The sequence below is a fragment of the Dendronephthya gigantea genome, unplaced genomic scaffold, assembly GCF_004324835.1.
Source record: "Dendronephthya gigantea isolate DGI-Jeju-01 unplaced genomic scaffold, DenGig_1.0 000032F, whole genome shotgun sequence".
Classification (NCBI taxonomy): domain Eukaryota; kingdom Metazoa; phylum Cnidaria; class Anthozoa; order Malacalcyonacea; family Nephtheidae; genus Dendronephthya; species Dendronephthya gigantea.
Window position 1 is genome coordinate 1304013 of NW_021163042.1, and position 19280 is coordinate 1323292.

At 37.7% G+C, this 19280-nt stretch overlaps 3 protein-coding genes and 1 long non-coding RNA gene across 4 annotated transcripts; 3 read left to right on the forward strand and 1 right to left on the reverse strand.

Moving 5' to 3' along the window:
* Nucleotides 1-718: 718 nt before the first annotated feature.
* Nucleotides 719-3777, forward strand: LOC114524982. The gene is made up of 3 exons (XR_003687141.1): nucleotides 719-802; nucleotides 3387-3429; nucleotides 3530-3777. It is a non-coding gene; the product is annotated as an uncharacterized LOC114524982 (long non-coding RNA).
* Nucleotides 3778-4141: 364 nt separating this feature from the next.
* On the forward strand, nucleotides 4142-6454 carry LOC114524738 (excitatory amino acid transporter 1-like). Its single transcript, XM_028545905.1, has 4 exons — nucleotides 4142-4358; nucleotides 4409-4603; nucleotides 5367-5501; nucleotides 6187-6454. Exons 1-4 carry the CDS (start codon nucleotides 4330-4332, stop codon nucleotides 6374-6376), a joined length of 549 nt encoding a protein of 182 aa, XP_028401706.1. The 5' UTR covers nucleotides 4142-4329; the 3' UTR covers nucleotides 6377-6454.
* A 3344-nt stretch (nucleotides 6455-9798) lies between these two features.
* LOC114524737 (excitatory amino acid transporter 1-like) lies at nucleotides 9799-15669 on the forward strand. Its single transcript, XM_028545904.1, has 7 exons — nucleotides 9799-10349; nucleotides 12470-12512; nucleotides 13329-13663; nucleotides 13739-13972; nucleotides 14202-14396; nucleotides 14907-15041; nucleotides 15519-15669. Exons 1-7 carry the CDS (start codon nucleotides 9832-9834, stop codon nucleotides 15667-15669), a joined length of 1611 nt encoding a protein of 536 aa, XP_028401705.1. The 5' UTR covers nucleotides 9799-9831.
* Nucleotides 15670-15679: 10 nt separating this feature from the next.
* On the reverse strand, nucleotides 15680-18593 carry LOC114524736 (clathrin heavy chain linker domain-containing protein 1-like). Its single transcript, XM_028545903.1, has 2 exons — nucleotides 17711-18593; nucleotides 15680-17474 (listed from the first exon to the last, which is right to left on the reverse strand). The coding sequence occupies exons 1-2, from the start codon at nucleotides 18485-18487 to the stop codon at nucleotides 16389-16391; spliced, it is 1863 nt and encodes a 620-aa protein (XP_028401704.1). The 5' UTR covers nucleotides 18488-18593; the 3' UTR covers nucleotides 15680-16388.
* Nucleotides 18594-19280: the final 687 nt, after the last annotated feature.

Here is a 19280-nt window from a genome sequence, read left to right on the forward strand (position 1 = left end):
GATGACCTACAAATCGCTGCGAGTCGTGTGTTTTCACCATCTCACGCGTGTTTTGTCGTCTAGAATTTAATGTCCAGTCTCCATATCCTCTCAGACGAGAGTCCAGATTTCAAATTGAGGTGTTTTATAGAAAGTTCAACTGGACGGCTTATAGGTAAAGAGAGACTGGAAGACAAAGTGGACATGCCATATACTGTGGCTAAGTGCGTATATACCCATAATTGGTTGAAGCAGCACCACTGACAGAGCTGAATATCTTAGATACCATTCTCGGTGTGACACCATGTCGGTCGTTATTCAGTTTTCAGACGTTGGTAAAAGTCGAGACGCAGTCGATCATTGAAGCCAATTTCGAAGCACCACAAATCACTGGGCGAGTCTCAAAAATACGCCAAGCGTTGGTGGGAAACGCGCAGTTAATTGCGATTGTCGTGTCAGTTTTTCTTGGTTTCCTGATCGGAATCCTAATACACGATGCAGTTCAAGAATCAACACAGACTGAAAAAGTCGTTATGTACATCAAGTTTCCTGGTGAACTGTTCATCCGTATGTTGCGAATGATAATAATACCCCTCTCCGTCTCTAGTATTGTCGTGGCCTTGGCAGAAATTGATACTGGTTCGGCGGGCAAGCTGAGCAGGAGAACATTTCTTTATTATCTTACGACAACCGTGTTTGCGACAGTTCTCGGACTTGTTCTGGTGAAAGTCATAAAACCTGGCGAAGATAGTAACTCTGAACCTAACGAAGAAAGCGAACCAAGCCAAATCACTACCCTGGATTCTTTTCTCGACCTTTTAAGGTATATATATAAGTAATGTAACCATTTTGTACCACATACGTTTCGTTTAGGCGTAAAGGAAATTAACGGGTTTGCAAGATATAGTTCGTATACCATGCATGGTTTATAGATCAAAGACCATATAACGTAGAGAGTATAGAACCGTCAAACTTTGCTAAATTTAATGTCACCGATGTATAAATTATGGCAATATTTTAACGCAGATAGTTTTTTTTCGGATTACTGCTCAGAAATCCCGAGACACGTCGTAGACGTGATGTATATATAGACTATATATGCATAGTGCATTTACACATGCAATATTTCTCATTTTACCGACCGGGCTTTTGTTGGTCAATAAGCAAGAATTGCACGACATAAAATTACAAAACAAATTTATTTCGGGCCTGATTTTCCATCTTCAGCAAGCCATGCCGAGTTATACAATAGTGCTGAGCCCGAAAGCTGAAATGTTTTGCCTGAAGTAGCTGCACGAAACAGTCGTTTTTAAAAAAAAATAAACCATGCTCGGTAGCCGTTAGACCTTAAAGCCTCGTTATATAACACTCTACTCGTATTTATTGCCACGACACGGCTGAAATGATACCCGTGCCCATTTTATCCATTCGGCTCAGCCTTATTCATTGGTAGCCTGAACACCAATAGGGATGGTACCGTGCCGTGCCAATAAATTGACTGTGGTGTAAACATATACTTAATCCTGGCGGCAATTGTTATTAGGTCACTTGGATGCAATACAAAACAATATACATTATCCTCTTATTCTGATGAAACGTAGGTGTAAAAAAACACAAACTTTTTTAATTTCTTATCATCTTATGTCCGTCATAGAAAATAACAAAGTTGAGTTCTAAGTGTAATCGTTATAAGAAATAAAACCAGATTTAATTGTACTGACTTAATTTGCACTGTGCAACTCTATGCCGTGTAGTCGTATCACTAGTCATTACCATATCTGTAACAAGATTTCGTTGACATATAGAGACATGACAGACTTATCATTTGTCTGTGGATGACGATTGAAAAAAAGCTGATAGAAAAGATTATAAGTTAAGCGCATATTTCCTGTATATAGAGTTAATCCCTTTGTGCGCATACACGAAAAAAAACTGGATCAGTAGGCCTTTTTTCAACGGTTTTTTTCCTTCTGCAGTCGTCAGCCATTATATATTTTTATAAACATAACAGAAGTATGATATAGTTATAAGCTATGATATATATGAAGCGATTTCAGTTTTGGTTTCAGATTTTTAACACAAGCATATCTTCATTGCCCATATCGCGCAGTTTATCTGTGATGAACGCGAAGTAACAAACCAATAATTGACTAGTGAAATACCTGTAGCAAGAATCTGTAAAAAGCAGCAAAATTCTGCCTTCCAAAATATAATTACTAGTGACATTGGCACTTTAATGTAATATTCAGTTTAAGAGAAACGTCGACAAATATTTGAACTGCATGGTTGTGGTGACAGATATTTTGACCGCTTGGCCATTTATCAATCCGCGACTTCGCGGAATAGACATTTTCAGTTTAGGAATTTTTATTGAGTGTTTTTTTATTCCATCACAATGTGGCGCTTCTGTCGACATTTTTAGTATAACACAGTTGACCTTGGATATAATGTGTAGGGTACGCGAATATTTTCCCATTTTTTATTCAATAATCCGTGACTTCGCATGGAGCGTTGATTGGGTTTTTTTTCTACATTCCATCTCAGTGTGGCTTTTCTGTTGGCATTTTAGGCTGAACACAGTTGACCTTGGATTACTTTATTTCTAAAAGCTCGTGATTAGGCCGTTACATGCATGAACGTTACTATTTCTCACTGTCATTAATTTAGCCTGCATGGTTTTCACTGAGTCAAGGACGTCTGGAATTATTAATTACACTAGATATTTACTAAACAATTTTCGGTCCATTACTGTGCTGGTGCTACTCTGTCTCTCTGAGTTACCCGGCAAAATCCGCATCTCATAATTTGTTGTATTTCGCACATATGAAAATATGGGTTGATTTCAATTCCATTGGGGCTTTTCAATGTTGAGGTTGTTAAACCATATGTCACATAGCTTTTTGCGCTCATGTAATGAGAACTGCATTAGTTTTCATGACTTTACAAGATAATATCGTAGAATTGCAAGGCCACAGGCATATGATTTCATTAACCTCCTATTTCGGTAAGAATTTTTACAAAATTTTACATCATAAATGTTTTCGTATATTTCTATATTGTTTTTTGAAAGTTGGTTCTGTGACAAGAATACATTTGTACATGCACGGTTTGCATATATAACACATAATTCGTAATTTGTTGTAATTCGGTTTTACAGATTTGTCAGGTTTGTCCAGGTTTTTACAGGTTTGTCAGATTTCGCAAAACAACGAACTGTATGCAATTTGAATTAAGCCCAGCTACCACAATGTTACTTACCACTACTGCTTTAATAAATACTGCTCTCAGCCTATACTATATATGTCATTGCAGCAACGTCATACCCAGGGTCTTCAATGCAGCGAGTTATTAAAGATCATATAGCTATAAGCCATATGGAACCACCGTCTTATACAATTTTTTTTTAGAAATTTGATTCCACCAAATTTGGTAGAAGCAGCATTGAAATCTGTAAGTGTAGAAACACCTTTAAGAGTTTCTATATATATTGTTATTCCATCAATAAATCCAATTGCAATTAACATTATTTGCATTGCATGGTCCCTTTTAGACGCAGACAGATTACGCTAGTAAATCTATCAACTTTCTTCGAAAAAACACAAGCAGCCCTTCTTCGGCAAAAGATGTGGCCAATCTCCTTAATGACAACACGGTTGTTCCATGGGGTTCCAACAATGGCAAGAATGTGACGATCATCACCAATGACAAAGAATACACATTCTCTGGCACTGTCGAGAAGGATGGTACAAATTTTCTAGGCCTGATAGTTTTCTCCATTCTGCTTGGTATAATTCTAAGAAGACTGGGTGAAGATGGTCGTGCATTATTGGAATTTGTCAAGTCCTGGCTACATGTTGTAATGATGCTCGTATCTTGGATTATGTGGTATGTTAATGTTCCAATGTTACCGGATCAGCTTTTCTCAGTGTTTGGTAGAAAAAGTCCCTAAATGTAGTTAAAAATGAATTAAAATAGCTTCTATAAAAGTTTCTTAAATTCGTGTTGGAATCACACGCAACTCCAATTCAAGATTCTTTTAGAAATTATCCCACATCGAATGCCACAAAGTGGTAATTATGGAATGGCTTCTCTATGTTAACTAGATTTCCAGATGAATAATACTTGATATAATTCTTAATATATAGGGTGTCTCCTCTTGGTATTTTATCTCTAATTGCTGGAAGTTTAGCTGAGGTCGAAGATATCTTAAAAACATTCAGAGATGTAGGCTTGTTCGTCGCGGTAAATTTTATTGGTTGTTTTATCCAAGCCTTTATCGTTTATCCATCGTTGTATTTTTTCATTGTGAGAAGGAATCCTTTTGCCTATTTGTCTGGTATAGTTCCTGCTATGATCACTGCATTTGGAACATCGTCAAGGTATATCACTAGATATAATATTATTACTGCATCTCATTAATTTCATGCAGCTCAGCTACCTTACCAGTCACTATCCGTTGTGTCACTGAGAACAACAAGGTCGATCGAAGGGTGGCGCAGTTTTGTTTACCAATTGGTGCAACCTGCAATATGGATGGGAGTGCCTTGTACATCGGCGTTGTCGTTATATTTTTGGCAAACCTCGAGAATATGTCCCTTACATTTGGGGAGATCATTTTGACAGCGTAAGATTATATTGATTAAAACCTAGCTTGTTTACACCTTACTTGGGGTACGGTATATACCAATTTCATCTGTATTCGGCCTTTGTTTTGGCGCTAATGAAATTGGGTACGGGTACCAATTTTAGCCGTGCCGTGCCAATAAATTGAGTCTTATGTATAAGGGGCTTTTGTTTTACATACGCCACGGCTTTCCATTTGGCTCTAACTTTGTTTACCAATTAAAAGGAGTCTATAATTTTTTAGTTCAGGCAGTATTACTTCATGACTGCGTCGTAGATTTGATGCATCTTAAGGTCCCTAATGCCTTATTTAATAAACGGCAACCTTTTAATCTTGTCGATTGGCATGTGCGATGATAGGGTTTTTAAAAATTGCGTGCTTTGCATGGTCACTCTATTAGATGCATGACTGATATAGCAATATTATATATATATACATATATATATATTATATATATATATATATATTATAATATATATATATATATATATATATATATATATATATATATATACTGTTTCGTGCACATTCTTAAATATGAAAATGCTCGCCATCTTTATCTTTTTAAATTATAGTTTACAGCCAAAAGTAATGCATGCAATTCACATTGTTAAACTGTTTTCATCTTGCAATTCACATTGTTAAACTGTTTATTGTGGAATAACTGGAATTGCATGTTGATGGAATGAAAAGGTTTTACATCGTTAATATAGTAGACTAGTGCATCGTATTGACAACATCTCATATCATATCTGTATCGTAGCTTGGTCGCAATATTTGTATCAGCTGGTTCTTCAGGAATTCCAAGTGCGGGATTATCCTACACCATTTTGTGCCTTGAAGCTGTTGGGGTTCCTACGAGATTCATTGGCCTCATCTTTGCTATTGATTGGATTGTGTGAGTTTATGTTTACTTTATTCTCTTTTTACTCTTCATTTTACTCTTCTTTTTTATTACTCTTCTCCCCGTTGGTCGAGGTCTTGAGAAGAATGAATGCATAAATTTGGTAAAAAATAAAAATCTTGCTAATTCTTAATATTCTAAACCTCACTTATTATCATTAGGCTTGTTTCGACATGCACATAATATAAACAAGACGCCTGCTCAAGGCGTTCGCTCCGCCTGCATGCCAACTGATGTTCATAATTCATCCGTGGACCGTGTAACCCAGGGCTTCTCGGTCAGAAATGAAGTTGTTTTGGGTTACCTGTAGAAATGCCAACTTCTGTTGCCCAAAACTACTACGACGACTACTAAAAGGAAAAAAGACCATGGCATTTTAAGACTCCGCTGTGCATACGCAGGCGGAGTAAAAATGTTCGTTAACCTTTTTAAAATACCATATCAACAATATTCTTATAGTTTTGTCGAGCTTTGGAGTGGACCGCCGGAATAAAAAAGAATTGGTCCCCACGATGTATAGATCTATAATAAATTGGCATAAAAAGATTTTAATATTTATGGGGCTATGGCATGTCAGAGGATGGATGCATGTCAAGGCGCGTGCATGCAGTTATAATTAGCTAGCTATTATATTTGTATTGTTTGTAAGCGTTGTATATTATTTCTCTCCACCACACAGCGATCGAATACAAACCGTGAATAATGTGATGGGGGACGCCTACGGGGCAGGGATGATCAACCACGTATCCACTGATCTGAATCAACTTCTGGACGATCATGAAACTGAGAGAGATAAAAATGGAACTGCGAAAGGAAATCATTTCCGAGCCGGAGAGAACAGTACAACATGCAGTACCACACGGTTTTAAGACTATTTTTACATCTTTTTCTATACCAAGCCTTCGTCATCGTTTGTTATTTATGCATGCACCACTAATCCTTATTCCAGGCTGTGTGCACTCGTGTGCCGTTTAGGGTTTCCACTACGCTTGGTGCGTCCTCCAGAATGATATAGCACTCAGAGTGATATTGCACACATAAGAACGCTACTTAAACACGTTAGCCGAGAACCGCTCCGTAAACACGTTAGCAATTCTCGTTTTGTTAAACGCACATTGCTAATGAGAATTCAAAGTAGCCTACTCGATAAGTTAAAAATCTCTCTTTTGTAGCAATATTGGGTTAAAAAAAGGCAAGGCTTCAAACCACCTTTAAAGAATTCGATGAAATGCACTTTTTATAAACGCAACAGCTTAGAAACTACCCGGCTTGTTTTCAAGCGAAGGCAAGCACAAAATATTTTAGTTCCTTAGAAACTTTTCAATTTTCATAATATGTTATTAATGTTAATAATTATAAGTATTATCAATTAATCAAAAAGTTTCTGCAGATTCAACTGGAAGCATATTTGCGGTACGGAATATTTTTAATGTATTAGCCCGCGAGTTTATAGCCGTGAGGAAATATGCTTGCTCAGTGGTAATTATCTCATGAGCATTTGGGACCTGCCGATCGAAGGACCTGTTGTCATCTTCAGTGTGTCCATGTTCTAGAGAAAATAATTAAAATTGCATCTGTCAGTATAATTTAATCTGCGCGCGTCACATACACTACATGGTTCATTTGTTATGGTAATGTGCAATCTCGAAACCAGAGCCCGCGATCCCCCGACTCCTTCCCCCGATGGATCGCGGGCTCTGGTTTCGAGATTGGGTAATGTGATGCGAACTTACCAGTGTTTATTACTTTCACTCTGGTTTTTCTAAGAAGTGTCTCGTTGATTCAAAATAATAAGAAATGAATGTCCCAAATAAAGAGCTATATTCACTGGAGATTTCGCCACGGAAAGCGGACAACGATGCCTTGGACTGAAGCTCAAAAATGCAGACTTGTAACGGAGAAAAGCATGCTGGAGTATTACTTTCCTGGGGCTGTGAAGTGGATTGATCCAGCTGAATATACGAAAGTAGAAGTGACACTGCACACCAACAATGACAACAAATACACACTGAGAGTTTACATTGAAAATTTTCCTAACGCACTTCCAGATATGGTTGTCGTTTCTTCGCCTGCTCCTATGCCAGACTGGGGAAGTAGTGCTGTTACTCATACTTTTGATAAACGCGACGGCTGCCTGAAAATTTGCCATTGCCACAGGGGCAATTGGACAGATCGGTTGTCGTTGTATGAAGTATTCATGAAAGGAAGAATTTGGCTTGAAGCTTATGAAGGTCATTTGAGAACTGGAGAGTCCATGAATTACTTTCTCAAGCAAATGAAATAAGAACGGAATTTCAGTTGACGTTGATGTTTTTTAAGTGTTCATGCAGACAAAATCCCATATTTCGTTTTAAATTTTGCTAGCTGCTATGATATATGTTGACAATACTGATAATATTATACTCATAGATAATAATTTATTTTACCTCTTGTGAACGGTCTGAGCTTGTTTCACTTGGTAATAAATACTTTATCTATGACGGTGCTATATATGACTGCTATTGACGTGAAATCGTATCGTATCGTGTATGCAAATTAATATAATCAGATGTCACATAATCACCTTGAGTTAAAGACCTCACGAAGTGGCTGTTATCTCAGCAAGTTACTCTCGTCAGTCTCGTGTGCGGACGATTTTCTGCTTGAGCTAACTGCCTCGCGAGGTCGTTAGCTCAGCTGATAGCTCTCGTGTGCGGCGGGTTAGTGGTTACTGGCTCAGGAAATGTAGGAAATGTTCAGTTTATCATTCAATTTTTACCGCAAAAGGCAAATTTTTCATTTCGTCCTGTACGAAAACGTTTCGTGTCATAACAAATGAGCTTACCAAACCACTTAGCAGTCTGAACTTGTTTCAGTTTTGAGTAAAATAAGTGAATAATAAAATGTCAGCCATGCAATATTAAATCGTTGTCGCAGAATTCACTGGCTTCGCGTTTAGCACTGAAATTGAGTTAATTGACCTGCACACGCTGGTTTTACTTCCTACTTTAAACAATGATATCTGATTTTACTGCTCGTTCACACTCGACTTATACACACAATATATGTATTTATTTTTTTTCTTGCGGTCCGAATTCATATTTTAGCGTTGGCTCTGTGCTTTTAAATCACGCGTGGTCCGTACGGCCTCATACGGACAGCTCGCGTAGCCATGCAATCAGATTGCAGGAAACGCTAAAATATGAATTCGGACCGCAAAAAACAAATAAGTATATGTAGTCCCGTGAACTCACGGAGTAAATTTCTATTCTGCTTCTATCAAGAGGAAGATTTTCCTGAGTGTAAACTAAGTGTATATACATGTATATTGTGTGGAGATTGTATGATGTCGTTTTATTTTGTTTGAAAGGGCTGGTGTAATTGGCGTGAACTGCATGTAGCAATACTCTGCCTCGATTATCAGTTTGTGAATATTCATGTTTTGTATTAATTTTGTGCTCTTCGTGTTTGTATTACTGTATCTTGTATTCAAGTGGCAAAGCAAAATAAATAAAAAAATAAATATAACTCAATCCAACGATCTATAATACAGTTTTACCGTTAACTCTGACGCATTTTCATAACATTTACCTCAAAACTACTATTTGGCACAACCAAAATACTTTGGCGAACATACCCGTAAAAAATCGTCATTTTTATATAACAACGATATTAATGAAATATTTCTGACTGTTAGAATATTGGTCCAGTATATGTAGGGGCATTTTAAAATTTCAAAATTTAAGTCAAATTTTCCATCTGACTTTCAAAATTGTAGGTAGTACAGCGTGTTGGCAGGTAGTACAGCGGTTGGTAGGTAGTAAAGCGTATAGAAGCGTGAAATTCGAGTTTGAATTGAGTGGATGAAATGAACCTGCACTAGCAGTGTTTTACCAACAAAAATAGCTATAAACTTGCCAACAAAATTAGTCACGCATAACTGGATCATGCATGTAAATACCTTGAGGCCTGGGTTATACGTCGCATTTTGGTCGCATCGAATGCAATTCAAACAATAGATAATGATATGGGTCTATGAGCTCATTATCTATTGTTTGAATTGCATTCGGCGCGACGAAAATGCGACGTATAAACTAGGTCTGGGGTATCTTATTGGTACGGCAAACAGTCCCTCGTAAGTTAAACTTGAAAGGTCCGTGTAGTCTTACGTAGAGATATAAAGTGTTTGCGTGTATGTCTGTTGCAATTGGCTGAATACGTATACGTGTTTCCACTCGCATAAATACCATGAATATTTAACAAAGCCTTGTTGTTAACTTGTTAGCGCAGACAATTGTTCAGGTGTGCAGCAGGTTCTGAACTAAATACTTCTCGTTATATAAAGATGCAGTTTCTAGCTAATAATCGAGGTGAAAATCTAAATTTCGAGGATGTTGAAGCAAACTTGGAAGTATCGGAGATTAGAACCAGTCGAATTTCAAAAATACGCCAAGCGTTGGTGGGAAACGCACAGTTAGTTGCGATTGTCGTGTCAGTTTTACTTGGTTTCCTGATTGGAATCCTAATACACGACGCAGTTCAAGAATCAACAGAGACTGAAAAAGTCGTTATGTACATCAAGTTCCCCGGTGAACTGTTCATCCGTATGTTGCGAATGATAATAATACCCCTCACTGTCTCTAGTATTGTCGTGGCCTTGGCAGAAATTGACACTAGTTCGGCAGGAAAGCTGGGCAGGAGAACATTTCTGTATTATCTTACGACAACCGTTTCGGCAATAATTATTGGACTTGTACTTATGAATATTTTACGACCTGGAGAAGACAGTACCAGTCGCGCTGAAAATGAAGAAAACAAACGGAATCAAGTTACTGCACTGGATTCATTTCTCGACCTTTTAAGGCAAGCATTTTAGTTGTGTCAAGTGATATATACATGCAGGGTGTCCCAAAAAAACCAAAGCTATTTAATTCATCTATTGTTAAAATTTGAATGACTTGTTCGCGAATTTTTGCTCGTGGGGATTAACTTATAAAATGCTAAATAGGATCACAAAGGTTTAAAATTTGCTTGAGGAGAAGGGCTGAAGGACATGGTGCTTGAGTGGTAAATTTAAATATTGTTGTCCATATTTGTAGTGTCATATATAAATGTAAATATTGTTGTACTAAAAATCATTTGTGGATACAAGCAAATTTCACTGTCTTGCATCATGCATAAAATGCTTATGTCAAACATTTATTTATACATTTTTGGGTCCCAACAGAGTGCTTAGGCATTCAAACTCCAGCTACTACATTGTTATGGCTGATTTCAATGGTTTTGGGTTTTTTGGGGACAACCTGTATAATATATTAGATTATTTGGAATGTGCCAAACTCTATGATTTACATCAGTTCGATATTGCAGATAACATTTTATTGCCTGTGGCCATGTTTTTTTCTGATGCTTGAAATGTCACTAAAGTCTAAAGGCCCACGCGATTTGGCAACGCGGCGCGAATTTTCAAAATTTTTAATTTTCCAAAAGCAAATGACCTATCAAATACCTTTTCCAAAAGCAAACAAACTATCATAATATTCTTGCAGATTACGGTAATGCATCGTCTATATATTGGCGTCTATATATTCCAAAATTTGCTTCCATGCAGGGTTTAATTTATATGCTTTCAAAAACTTAAATTTCGCTTCGCGTTGAAGGGAATTCGCTACGGTTGAATTTTCACAATTCACAAACTGAATTTCGCTCGAATTCCGCCGAATGGAAAACCGCCTTTTCAGGCCCACACAAACTGGATGCGATTCGCTAACGCGACGCGAATTTTCCATTTTCAGAAGCAAACAATCTCAATTCTGAAAGAAAATTTTGAGCCGATATGGGTACCACACTAGTCAAAATGTATTATCATTCAGTAATTACCAAGAATATCGGAGCATTGTCAAAGTTCAGTAGCAGCTTTTGAAAACTGAAAAATTCGTAAAAATCGCGTCGCGTTGGCAGATAGCGTCCGGTGTTTGTCAGCCTTAAAGGCCCACACACAGACAGGACGCGAATGGCATGGTAGAAAACACGGTAACGGATAGCCGGATAACCAGATAACTGGATAGCCGGATAACCGGTACTCTAGTAACTGATCATTGATAAATATCAATGTTCGATATCGAAATAAAGATTATGGACAACATTTCTAGTCTGAACGGTAAATTAGCTTGACGTCCTTAAGTCCGGCTTACGCTTCGCGTCCGGTCTGTGTTGACCTTAAGGCCTATGGGTTATACGTCGCATTTTTGTCGCGTCGAATTCATTCAAACAATAGATGAGATGATAAGCCTGTAAAATGCGACGTTCAACCTTAGTCTGAGATTAAAAGGAGACCCTTTTCGGCTATGGAATTCACCTGGGTGCGGTTGTTATACAGTGTGTATCAAAAAAGCGAAACCTTAATAATTCCTAGGGCTCACGATCTTTTGTGAATGAATACAAGCGAACATAATGAATATTAAGTGTGGTTGTAGTTTTTTTATACACCCTGTATATGTAGAATTTGAATGGCCTATCATCTACAGGGTGCATAAAAAACGCAACCATGCACTTAAATACTCATAATATTCGATCTTTTGTGATCGAATAGACACAATTTATGAATATTTAGTGTTGCGTTTTTTTATAACCCTGTATAAGATCTCTTAAAGAGTGAACGCTTGAAATCACTTAGAAGTTGGAACTTGGAAGTTTTAAGGCGGTCCATCACTACTGTATAGCTACAGAATCCTTCACATAAAGTATGGGTTTTGGCTTGCCCCAAGGGTCACAAAAACGTTTATTAAGGCGGGTTTTCATAATGACATTATTCATAATTCTTCCTCGTAACTCACATGACATAATCGTTGTAATTCGTTGCCTGCGAAATCCGAAATCAGAAAACCGAATTGCAACAAATTAAAAGGCTTTAAACTGGTGTTTATGTTGCGTGTAAATCCTATTCATCCGTGCAAAAAGTTTACTCAAGTATTTTCTTGTAGAAATTTAATTCCTAAAAATTTGGTGGAGGCAACTTTAAAATCTGTAAGTAAAGTTATGTGTGGTTTATGTAACGTTTGTGTGAATATTATTCGCCTTGGTCGCTTCAGTCTATTGTTGAAGACAAGTATATTAATGAATATTTAGTGTTACGTTTTTCTTGCGTTGTTTAAAGCCCCGTTTAAGCCCCGCGTTTACACTACACACGATTTATCGGCACTGCACAGTCCGTGCCCATTTCATCCGTGCTCGGCCTTTGTGTTGGTAGCCTGAGCACTAATAAAATTGGGTACGGGGACCAATTTAAGCGTGCTGTGCCAACAGACTGCATAGTGTAAACGGGGCCTAAAATTACGCCTGGTTTCCATAGACGCCTACGTCGGCGAAGTAATATTGTCGGTGATTATTAATGAGTGAAATCTTTTGTCTTTCTGAAAATGTTCTTCTTGGATAATTACAGACAATGAGTCGGCGACAGGTCGGCGTCATATGGAAACAAGGCTTAAAGCCTAAAGTTTCGTTTACACGGTACCCGGACTCGCTTGTCAAGAGATCTTCGTTTGCCGTTATAGAGAAACGATTAGTAGCAAATGCTATGGATTTCGTAGTTTTGGTATATTTATCATCAAATATCTTTACTGCATTTTAATACGTACAAAATTTGCCCTATTCCCATAACCGAATCATCATCTTTATACAAGACAGATCATTTTTATAAGCATTATGGAAAATGTAAATTAGCGCCTCGATAATTAGATAGGTGTGATTGATGAGTATTCGTTATCTATTTCACTATGATCGTCCCTCACCAAATCGGTCATTGCAATTCAATTCGAAATTTAACTGGACAAATATTTTTAGACCCAGACAAACTACGCTGGTACTTTGAACAAGTTTGTTCTAAAAAACAAAACAATTCCCTCGTCGGCTAAAGCTGTTGCCATTCTCCTGCAAGACAATACAGTTATTCCTTGGAGTGCTATAAATGGAAAGAACGTGACAATCATCACCAGCAATGTGGATTACAAATTTTCTGGCACAGTTGACAAGAATGGTGCCAATATCATTGGTCTAATCGTGTTCTCGATTCTTCTTGGTGTGATTCTGAGAAAGTTGGGTAAAGATGGTCGCGCATTGATGGAATTCATCAGGTCCTGGTTGAACGTTGTAATGATGCTTGTATCGGGGATTATGTGGTACGTTTTATATGTGCGGAGTGCCTTCTGTTTTGTACGATCTAACGTCGATGTTTGTTTCTACTTATGCTTTAGGGTTTCTCCTATTGGTATTTTATCTTTAATTGCGGGAAGCTTAGCTGATGTTGACGACGTCGCAAGAGCATTCAAAGATGTTGGTTTGTTCCTTGCAATCAACTTTATCGGTTGTTTTATCCAAGCCTTGTTCGTCTATCCATTATTGTATTTTTTCATTGTGAGAAAGAATCCATTTACTTATTTGTCTGGTATAGTTTCCGCTTTGATCACTGCGCTTGGAACATCATCAAGGTACATGCCATAGTGTTTAGTACGAAACCAAATATTTACTCTACGAACTCAAATGACCAACGTAATGAACATCAATTAATTAATTAAACAATTTGTGCTGTTCCTCCCCCTGGATATAGTCAATTTAATATATTTTTGCAATTGTACGTTGGCAAGGTATTTGAAGCAATTTTTTTAATAATCGTCTTGTGTTTTGCTCTGGATGTAACTGTTAACACTTTTTATATAGTTCAGCTACCCTACCAGTCACTATCCGTTGTGTCACTGAGAACAACAAGGTCGATCACAGAGTGGCGCGGTTTTGTTTACCAATTGGTGCAACCTGCAATATGGATGGGAGTGCCTTGTACTTCGCAGTCGTTGTTTTGTTCATGGCGAATCTCAATAAAATGTCCCTAAACTTTGGGGAGATCATTTTGACAGCGTAAGAACTTTTTTTCTCTTCAATTTTTTATTGGTTTGCATCGCGTAATATAATTTCCTTGCTTGTTGTAACTTGCCTACCCGGTGTGACCATAGAAAACTAGGGACCAGTGATTTGTGATTCCCCGGAGAGAAGGGAAGAAGCTGCCGGAATCAGACAAGCCTGTGGATTAATATGGCGAGAATGGGCGTGGGCCCCTACGGAAGCTAGTGATACGATAAAGGGATTGGGACCAGTGGAACCTTTACAGAGAAAAGAGGCTAGAATTTGAGAGAACGAGTAACAATAGAGTGCAATTGATGTGTGAGAATTGAGAAGCTGAAAACAGTAAATCTACTAATAATATGGCAAGAATGAGTGAGGAGCCACAGGGAACATTTCACCTTTCCATCTTCAGCCTAATTTACACTGTAATTGTCCTGGAATTAATATTATTTAACAATAATATTAATAAAAAGAACAATTTTCCTACATGCACATACAAATATATATTTTCGTTCCATTTTGTAGCTTGGTTGCAATATTTGTTTCAGCTGGTTCATCAGGGATTCCAGCTGCAGGATTATCCTACACTGTTTTGTGTCTTGAAGCTGTCGGAATCCCAACTAGATTTGTTGGTCTTATCTTTACCATCGATTGGATTATGTGAGTATGGTTGTAAACCTTTAGGAAGATAGCTTTAGATATAACTTTTACTCGAACTAGAAGATTCTCTTCTTTAAAAGCTAAACGGGGGTGTATACCGCTCATTTCGACAGCTGGTTAGCAATCCTAGGTAAATGCAAATAAGCAGATCGAAATTATTCCTGGTTAAATAGAAGTGTTATTTCAAAAATTTTGAACAGACAGTAGCAGCGGCCAGACCTGTTTCGGAGAACACCGCAGAAATGGGTTTTTATGAAGTTCTAACTTTAAAAAGTTCAATTCTTCTGCTGAATACGCTTTCGGGGATCACCAAGTTTGAAGTGTTACAAAATTTTTGCGGTGTCTTCAGGAGGAACATGCCATGCCAGAAAATGTGTACTAGTAAACATTGTACTATAGTTACTGTTATATATGTTTCAATTAGTCTAATTCGTAGTTGGTGATTAATGGATGATCATCAAATACTTTTTCCCCCAGTGATCGTCTTTGCACTGTGATGAACGTGATGGGAGACGCGTATGGTGCAGGAGTGATAAACCACCTCTCCACTGATCTGCATGTCGGGTACATGGATGACGAACAAGAAGCTGAAAACAACATAATCCTAGGTGACACAACAAGCTTCTAGGTGACACAACAAGCTTCTAAACTCTAAACCAGTTTAATTACTTATTAACACTTTTTTGGGCTATTACATACATTTTGGTACCGTAGGGTTCTTTACGTTTAATTTTGTGAATCATTCTCAGTTTCCTGGCTATAGATACCGTTCCATCATTGGGATTTATTCACGCGATTTGCTAATGAGGTAATTCTTTTAAAGTAATAACGTTCATATCAATTATTTGACTCGGCACATCAAAAGTTCGACGTCTGAGACTATACACGGTAACGTTTTCGAGCGTTTTCATTTTCGTTTTCCCGCCAAAACGGTTTCAAACATCGTCAATTTACAATAGAAGTTGAAGCTAATCTAACATATTGAGCATATTTTCCGGCCCTTCGTGTGGACAACGCGTCAAAGCAAAAATATAGATAAAAACGATTTTGAAAAGGCTCGAAAACAACGCTCGTGTGTCTGAGGGGCTGTTTACATGACCCCGAACCAAGATTTAAGGAAACGTAATAAATTACTTTAAGGTATTGCAATAAGTAAATAACCTGATTCTGATAGTCGTGTAGTCACCCTAACAATACCGAGCATGTGCTTGTTTCAAAAAGACTAATTTTAATACCTCATCCCACGTTTCGTTAAATTTTGGGTAACCGGGCTCGTGTGAACAGGTTCCGTTTTTTCATGTGAGAAACCGAATTAATGAACTCTGTATATACGAGCTAGGTCTATAGCTATGATATATAGTCAAGTGAGGACGAGATAGACGCATGATTTAAAGCCTGTCTCACAAGGAGTGTACCCAAAATTTCCATCGCAATCTTAGGATGATTCTTCTTGCAACAAAGATCTATAACTCTCTCCCATTTTTCAGGATTCATCTCATCCGAGTATCTCTCGTTATATATAAGATCACTCATAGAATGCTTAAGCCCCTTTGCGTGGTAAACGCCAGTGGAATAGACGTGTTCGAGAAATGAAATAAGAATGCTTGTATTGTTTTGGAGTAAGATTTGAACGATGCAACAAAAAGATATTCCGCTTTCAATCTTTTTCGCGTTCAGGTTTGCTTCAAGCAACATTATTGCATAGAAAACTGTGGGGTTTGATTCAAGGATTGCTTTGTAGTCAGAGAAACTGAAACCTCCGTTGGATCGTCCATATTCAATAACTGCATGGTGTTTTCCTTGCTTTGCTAAGGTGTTGGCAACCTCACGATGAGCTGCAAACTTTCGATAAATTCCCTCAGCAATTGCTTGGCATTTGCAAGAACAATCACCACTGCAATGACACCAATTTACTAGCAGGTCAGCTAAAGGTATTGATGTTTCTATACAAGGATGATTGAGCCAATGAATAGCTAGGTTTAACCCACTCTCTCGCAAAGCACAATCAATACATTCTAATGACATAACAGGTGACAATTTAATTGTTTCAGATTCAACAACACTCGTAGTCATTAGCGCTTCACAATAAAGGAATAATGGTGACTTTGCTCCATCGAAAATTTCTACCTCTTTGAATTTCTGCATTGCTTGCGGTGTACGTAATATTGCCATAGGCGAGGTTGCTGCATGAATGGCTGCTGTTTCATACTGTGCAAAATCAAAGAGATTGTTGAAATGTTCAATGTAAGAAACAAGTCTCTCAGATTCCTTTTTCTTCAATGGATCATCATCATCTGCAGAAATAAGTTGTTGTAATGGGTCGTACTTCCGGGATGAATCCATTTTTTCATAATCATTTACTGCTTTTAATATAACATCAGCCAGCTCCTTTTTTAGAACTTTGTTTGATCGTTGCATGGTGGATTTTGCAGTCTATAAAAGCATCATCCAAATTTAAATAATTTATATGGAAACAAAGCTAATATATATGCCATCCAAAAATTATGCATGAAAATTGGGGGGGGGAGGACTAAATATTCATATATTCTGTTCTGCTCTGTTCATTTCATTTCTACTTTTCACAGTCATATATAATTAAATGAAGAAGTGAAGAAAACAATTAATGTTATACAATTAACATGAAATGCACCATAGGCAACAGGCCATACCTCAACAGCAACAGTTAACTTTCCAAGGTTTTCCCTCAATGCTTTATTATACCGGCTAACATGATTATGCGACTTCTCTCTTTCCTGGAGGTCTTTCTCCAACAACACTTTTCGCCCCTTAGGGGAAAAATTTGTCGTCATATTTTGCTGCATGGATTTAACATTGGCCTGAAGTTTTTCCAGTGCAGATTTTAGGACATCAACGTCAAATTGCTCCTCCATTTTTAAACCCGGTAATACAAGTCGGGATTGTTTCAACGAGTCAGCATTCATAGCAGAACATGCTTCTAAACATGCTTCCACCTTTTCTGCCTCTGAACGGTTTTGTTTTGTCCTCAGTTGCTCATTGTTAGCCTTAATAACTTTTGCTTTGTATTCCAGGTCTTGAATTCTCTTCTCATAGTTTTCCATTGTGATTTTTTCTCCAACGACGCATTTCAAATCCCTCGAAATATAAGCCCTCTGTTGTTCTCCTTTCTCAACTGCCTTTATGACCCCAACGTACTCTGCATTGATGTTTGCCAGAAGAGGCTTGAAACTTACGCATTCCTCTATCAAAATATCAAATGCTTTCCTATATACGCCAAACCTTTCCTTTCGGGATTCAGGGTCTTGTAATGATTTTGTTTCTTCATGGATGAATTTCTCGATATCTTGTACATGTCGGTCAACAAAACGTCCGTCGTGAACATCACAACTGCACAAACGAGGAGAAATTGGCGGCAGAGACTCTCGAGACTTCTCGCTGTATTTGCTTCTTCTAGAAGCTGCAGACATAATGTTCTAGTTTATCTTCGATTACAGAATAAAAATTAGAACAACATTATATATCACTATGAGTTCTAATTTTACAATCTTCGTATTTGGGTAAATTTGCTACAAGGAGGGAAATATAGTGTTACCATGGTGATCAAACACATCAATGAGCCGGCGACTATATTAGTGAGCTATATTGAAATTCCTGGAGGACTTGCCCGCCTCAAATGCTAATACACCAAATTGAAAGGAGGTTTTAAGGAGCTAGTAACACATTCATCACTACGCATCACTAAAATAAGGCAGTTTTGGTGAAGGGTACATAGATGCAAGCAACATAATTGGAAGAGGTGCACACAAGGAAATTTCTTAGTCTCACAGTGGAGTATTAAACTGGAGTTGCTGTATAGTGTATACCAACATAGTGGTTTGATCGAGGAAGACCAATCAACAGAACCAAATTATGGCAGACATGGAGAGTCTAATGAACCAACTACATGCTACATGGACAAGGTAGCAGCATCTGCTGTTATCAACTGCAGTGATGGCAAGGTAAATAATCACAAAACTGAGGGGGAATGGGGGAAATGTGACATCCCCAATAATTCATCTTAAAAAGTTTGTTATTGGTAAAAAAAATACAGCATCAAGTTCAAGTAAATTCCTCGAATATGGAACACATGCTGGATTATTTCTGAATATTTATAGTTATACATCCTCAAAATATGGCTCTAGAATATGTATGAATGTAGAAGCTTGGAATTTGAAACATTGTTTTTGCCCTGTACCAGCCATGGTATAGATACATTCCCTT